General features: G+C 45.5%; 1 protein-coding gene across 1 annotated transcript in view; it reads right to left on the bottom strand.

The window, feature by feature from the left end:
• The window catches only part of LRRC74A (leucine rich repeat containing 74A), a gene marked incomplete at its 3' end in the record, with an annotated part of 16,550 nt that overhangs the window by 7,124 nt on the left and 3,102 nt on the right, over positions 1–6,324 (bottom strand). Inside the window, 5 exon segments of the mRNA XM_010140958.1 lie at positions 1,475–1,669; positions 2,018–2,103; positions 3,790–3,871; positions 5,798–5,847; positions 6,259–6,321. Coding sequence (XP_010139260.1) covers positions 1,475–1,669; positions 2,018–2,103; positions 3,790–3,871; positions 5,798–5,847; positions 6,259–6,321 — 476 coding nt within the window.

Raw genomic sequence — 6,324 nt, 5'->3', positions numbered from 1 at the left:
TGTGGTCTTTTTCCATGGTTTTATCTGTCATCTCACCATCTCTTGTCTCTGTCCCACAAAACTCTGCAATGCAAATTCCCAGTGAGTTGCCTTCTCAGGTTCTCTCTGCCTCGTTGTGTGATATTCCATGTATCAGGTTCCTTACCTTACGTGATGTGCATCACGTTCAGTTACGTGATGGGGATAGGCTGAGGCAATGGGCTGCATCTGAATGTGTGCTTGCTAGGAGGATCCCTCTGGATGGCAGTATGCTCCCTGGGACATTTCCCAGATCCTTGGCTCCTCTTGATGACACAGCAGAGCTCAGGCTTATCAGCTGTCTCTGGCCGACAAGGCCCCACCTACCAGGCATTATGGGATGTGCATCTCTTAGTGTGTGAACACCATCTCTCCCCCACCCTGGACTTCATGTGCCGTCCCCACTCCCAGTACTTGAAAGAAAACTTTCTTGGCTAACATTGGCCAGCAGAAGATGTACTCCTTTAAGTCCTTTGTGTTACCTGCTACTGAGACAATCTGTTGACCTTGTGTCAAGCCAGATTAAGAGCAAGGCAAACAGACACATTTATTTACGTAATCTAAAACAGCTGTCCCAAAAACTGGTGTGGTTGCAATGATTTAAAAGAACTGGGCTGGCCAAAGACAGGCCTATATAAACAGCTTTAAAGATGCCCCTCAACTGCCATACTGCCACTGGCAGGCTCTCGAGATGGTAATGTTAGATCTAGCTGAGAATGCAGCTCATAAGCAAGCTGCCTTCTTTGAGCTGAATTCCTAGAGGATGATCTTGGATAGAGAAGACAGGTTGGCTCTCAACCCCAACCTGTGAAACCAGCTTGGCTGGTCATTCAGTTTTGCCCTTTCCAGGATTATTGATGCCTAGCTTACTAGAAGGCAGTTTTAGCTTTGTTTTTCCAGAACTTGGTAATACTCCTCTTCTTGAGGTAGTGCTATAGCATTGCCCTGATGTGGTAAGGTCAGATTATCCTGTGTCTGAATGAATTTTTAGCAAATCATTAACACACTGAGAAAGACACACTCTTGCCTACCGGCAAACTTCAGTGTGGACCTCTGCCCGAGGTTGAAATGCATGGTACATGTACAGAGGTGCCTTCACAACGGTATTTTATGCGTATACGCAGACCTGTTGAATGCGTAGGGTTTCCGCTAGACATGTGGAATGCCTAGGTTCTCACTTGACTGAGATTAGGTATGACAGGAATTAACCACTTTGGGGTGACAATGGGCGTGGGGTTATGCCAAGCCAGTCCCTGGGGGATTTTCTGAGGTAACAGTGCAATTTAATTCCCCTGTAAGAAATTTTCTTCTGCTCTGCTTATCTTCAACCCAGATCAATATTTATTTCCTCCAGTTCTAGCTCAGACAGCTCACCTCTGTCTTCTGTCCTTCCTGACTCAGATCTTTCTACTCTCTCCATTTATTCCTCCAGCCTCCAACCTGGGCTTTATGGTACCTTCGGGATTTTGAGTCTTCCATTGACTTTAAGGCCCCTGCAGAGCTTCTTGGCTCCGTCATTGTTGATCTGGTTGTTGCTGATATCCAGGTGAACTAGCATGTTACTGACTTTGAGAGCTTCTCCTAGGGCCAGTGATCCCTTGTTGTCAACGCCATTCCAAGAAAGGTTGAGTATTTTCAGTGCACCATTGCGCTTCGAGAGAGAAGAGGGATCTTAGATACTGCATTGCCCGTCTTCTGTACCAGTCTACCCTTTCTTGCCTGGTTGAGACAGGAACATCCCTCAGGTCACACCCAGGCAGCCCCAATGAATCCAACATCTCTGCAATGTCACTAGGATCTCTCAATTCACGTAAGTCACCAGACCTACTCACTGCTTTAGTCTTTCTCCTGGTGGTGACTGTCACTGTCAATAGGATGAGCCTTGCTAGAGCTACAGAATACCACTCAGACCTCAGGGAGGTGAGTTCCTAATCAGGGTTTCAACCAGCTCTTGGTAATAATTGTTGGGAAGGGTATCACTAAAGAGGGGCGTTCCTACCCTGAGACCTCTGCCCAGTGCTACGGCCCCCTTCCTCTTCAAGTGGTACCAGATCAGGTCCAGAATCTCCAGTGTTGTGTTTCTGGCTAGGAGAGAGTCACTGAGATGTTAGCTCATGAGGAGTGGTCTGGACACAGCTGCTGACCCACTTAAGGACTAAGAGAAAGTTTGCTGGGGGTTCAGAGCAACAGCCTTCATTGACTGCAGTAGGAGGAACCTGTACCTACAGTCTTTGCTGTCCACAGCACCCAAAGAACAGAGAATGGGCTGTTGATCACAAGCAGAAAGGGAACACTGGGTTTTTTTTTCTGGATTAATCAAAGATAAATTGTGAAGGAGAAAGGTAGAGAGGAGGCGGATTTCTTATATTAATAGACACTGTCTGTTTTTCTCACTATGAAAAATGGCTGGATTCTCCTAGCCACATCTAAAATATAAGCAGACTCACTCTGCGTATGTTTGATTAGCACAAGAGAGGAATTCAGCTTCACGTGGTAGCTGTGCCCAGCTGTATATGTGCCAGTGCCAATTCACATGCATAGCACACCTCATGGTGTAAGTTCTACTTAGAGTGGGGTATGTGTGAATTCGTGCCGACTGTGACACTGGGAGGGGGTAGGACTTGCTGCCAACACTTTCCCCTCATTCTCAGAAAGAATTTTTCATCCAGATTTGCTATGGATGGGAGGTTGGATGGAGGCAGATGGTGAGTTTAGCTGACTTAAAAATATTCCCTTAAGATATAAAACCCAAAAGTAACAGATTCTGCAGTAATCTCTGCTGCTCCTGCCTCAAGTGAGCTGGGAGAAGAGCTTTTAGACCTTTATTTTTGGAGAGGCATTTTTCCGGGATAGGAACGTCACAAGTTTTAGTACTGATCTCTGGGCTGCCTAAGGCTTGTCCAAGGCAGGGGCCTTGTCTTCACTGCCGTTTTAATCGATTCATCCTTTAAAGACATGGATTGAGATACGTATCAGTGGAAATACTGAACCAGGAGAAGGGAAGTGTTAATTAAACTGAAGGCATTGTGTTACTGAAATGCTCGAGGAACACTGGATGCTCACAGCATATACTTGTGGTCTTTATGGTATCAGGCCTGTTGGACATATTGAGGGAAGAAGAGCTGTCAGATATTCGTGCAAGTCTTTCCCAGTGCACTAATAGCACCTGAGATTACTGAGTAACTGTATCTGTTTTGTTCACTTCCCACCTGCCCCCCCATCCCACCTCCACCCTGCGCTACTAGCACACTCTGGGTGTCACTTTGTTTGAATAGATGTTTGATTTTTTTTTTCCTTATCTGTTTACCTGGCTGCTTGCCATGCAATGTCTCAAATCGTTAGAGTTTGGGCTACTTAAGAAAAATTGAAATAAGTCCTGAACTTTGTAATCAAAAGCTTAACCCAAACAAGAGTTCTGATCCTATTAGATTTTAGTAAAATATTAGCAATATTCTGCTTTATACTCCCCAAGGGACTTCTCTTTCAGCTTTCTTCTTTCTCACAAAGACTGCTCTGTTACTGTAGTTTCTAATCCTGCATCTCATCTTATTGTGTTCTGATACATTAGTCACAGTTGCTAGCGTCACCTGTGATGATGAGGGTGAGTCTGTCGACCAGGCAGGAAGCTTGAAATCTGGGTGCCCCGTCTTTTGCACTACACACCAAGGTCATGGGACATTTTCGCTGGAGAAGGAAATGTATGTTCACTATGCTGAAGCCAGTCCCTCAGTGCCTGTACTCCTGGTTTTGCAGGATTAATAATTAAGTTACCGAGCATCTGTCCCAGGAGCTGTCCTCCTTTCTCAGAGAACTCACTGTGGCTGATGTCCAGCTTCTTCACTTGGTAATTCTCCTGCAGAGAGACAAACGTGCAGAGACAATAAGATCTTCCAGCCAGCTGCAACCAGATGTTATGTCAAAGCCCCCACTGAGGATGAAAAAGAGGGATATCAGACACACTGAAATCTGGTGACATCATCAGCACAGAGGGTGCAGCACTACCGTCCCAAAACACAGTCAGGCATCACAGTCATTATCTACCCCAACCAACAAAAGCAATGGGACATTTTTTTACGCAAACTTCCCTCTGTCATGAAAAGGGGGCTGGGAAGATAGATAGAGCTGATTATTAAAATTCCTGGCCTGGAAGGGGGGTTTCCCAAACCCTTTACAATTTGTCCAGCCCAGTAGCTTCCCAAGAAAGACAAAATCCAACCTGCCTACCACACTCCTGTTCGGGAGAAGGGGAACCTCCTCGGGTTCTTTACAACCAGGCGTGCCAACAGCGTCACTGAAACCAAAGGCCCTCTTGGTAGCCCACAAGATTGGAGGAAATTTGCCTAACCTGTTCCGGGACCCTCACGAGCAGTAACAGTAAGACAAATCCCTTCAGTATTAAATCAACAATAATAATTTATCGTGTAGATTCGTGACAAAATGCAGGTTCAAATGATACTGGTGATGAGTATTGACTGTGAAAATGGGTTTAAAACAAATACTAAACACACACATACAAACCTAAACACACAAACGAACCTAAACACTAATAATTATTAATAGCTAGCCTGATGCTAGTATTTAAATGCACAAAATATAGAGCTCTTACCCAGGAGGTGTCCCTAGGGGGGAGGAGAAGATAGGTTCAGCCCTTCGACCGATCCCAGAGTTTCGGTGGTGGTCTTCTGCTCCCCAAATCCCCCTTTCATTCACCACTTTTTATATTGTTTCTCTACTTTTAGGTGGAGCTTGAGTGACTTTAGTGATACATTCTTTTTATTCTGATTGGATTAAAAATCTCTCACTTCACATGTAAAGGTGCATAGAGCCCATGCCCAGTGGGGAGGGGTCGTACCTTGGAGGCGGGTGGGTAGCCTTTGGGATGGAGGTGTGTTTTTGTATTATAATGACATTATAATGAGCAAAGTTCATCTAGAGGACACAATTTCACCATTTTTGCTGGCACAGCAGTAGTGATCCATCCATCCATAGTGGTTAATGCAGTTGTTGGCAGCAGCCCACTGCTACCTCCAAGAACGAGGTTGGACCATATCACCTCCACGTTACTGCCCACCTTCTTCAGAGGTACGGTACATTGCGCTCAGCTGCAGTAGGCTTTCTCCATGGTAACTGCATTTCATTCTTGGGATCAGCAAACTGCTTCATAGCCGCTTCATGGCTGCTCTTCGTGTCAAGGTGTAAGCTAAAATCTGGGGAACAGTCCACATCCCCATTTTAGTTGTTTTCCCACACCCTCAAACAGCTCATGTCTGGCCTGCAACACATCCTGCAATTCTGTTCCTGCCCCTGCTTCACTCGCACCATGTTACCCTGATCAAGAACACCTTCTGATACCAGGTGATGGCCTTGTTTCAGGGCAGCTTCTGGTGGTGCCAAATGATGCAGAGGCTTTGAGACACGAATTTACTGGAGAAGTCAAGAATCTTATTTTTACTGGAGAATTGCAAAATGATATGAAGTTGGGTTACTTTTGCTTCTCAAAATATTTTTGTCAACCAGATGTTGTTCTGTTATACCGTTCTGAATGTTTGTTTTTCAGCCAGACTCACACAGCTGTCCCGAGAAAATGTTAACACATCCCGCTGTGTCCTCCCAGCCTCTCACATTTCTGAAGTAAGCAAGAGGCACTTAGCAGAATTATGCCAGGAAATCACACAGGCATTGCCAAGCAAAATCATGCCAAGTGAGTAGCAGCTTCAAGATGAGGAGAGTCTGTTACACAACCAGAGCTGCGGATGACCTTGGATTTCAGGTAACTCACCATTAATGCCTCAGCAAAGTGTGGTGCAGTCTCCTCTCCAAAGTTGTTTCCTGGGGAAGAAAAGTGTGTTAACAGTGTGCTGATCTCTCCCTTAGTGCTGTACTGGGGTCTGCAGGAAGCTATGCTTTTAGATGGGGCCTCCAGCTAATCATGGCCCATACCTGGCTGTAAGAAGTTAGTCACCATTCCACCTTTCTCCATAGAGCAGAATCGACACTCCAGCAATTACCAGCTTCTGGTAAGGGACTGTTTTTCAGAGGTGCTGCAGGCTGAGCAGGCCAAATATTTAATCATATCACTATAAATCTAGATTTCCACTGCTACTCTGGGTTCCTGTCAGAGATGTATCTAGAGATTGATTTTGCCCCTAGTCTGACTAATATTCCCAGGACGAGACACTGGAATGCAACACACGTTATTTCACTCCCACTGCCATCACTGTTTGGGTGCATACAGCCCACATGAGAGCTGAAGAGCATAAAGGTAGGACACGTTATCCAAAAGCAAACCGGCAATGGCTTCAGCTA

The sequence above is a fragment of the Buceros rhinoceros genome, unplaced genomic scaffold (genome assembly GCF_000710305.1).
Source record: "Buceros rhinoceros silvestris isolate BGI_N320 unplaced genomic scaffold, ASM71030v1 scaffold4658, whole genome shotgun sequence".
In the NCBI taxonomy this organism is placed as follows: domain Eukaryota; kingdom Metazoa; phylum Chordata; class Aves; order Bucerotiformes; family Bucerotidae; genus Buceros; species Buceros rhinoceros.
Note: the sequence above shows the minus strand (reverse complement) of the source record. Positions and strands in the feature narration are given on the sequence as shown.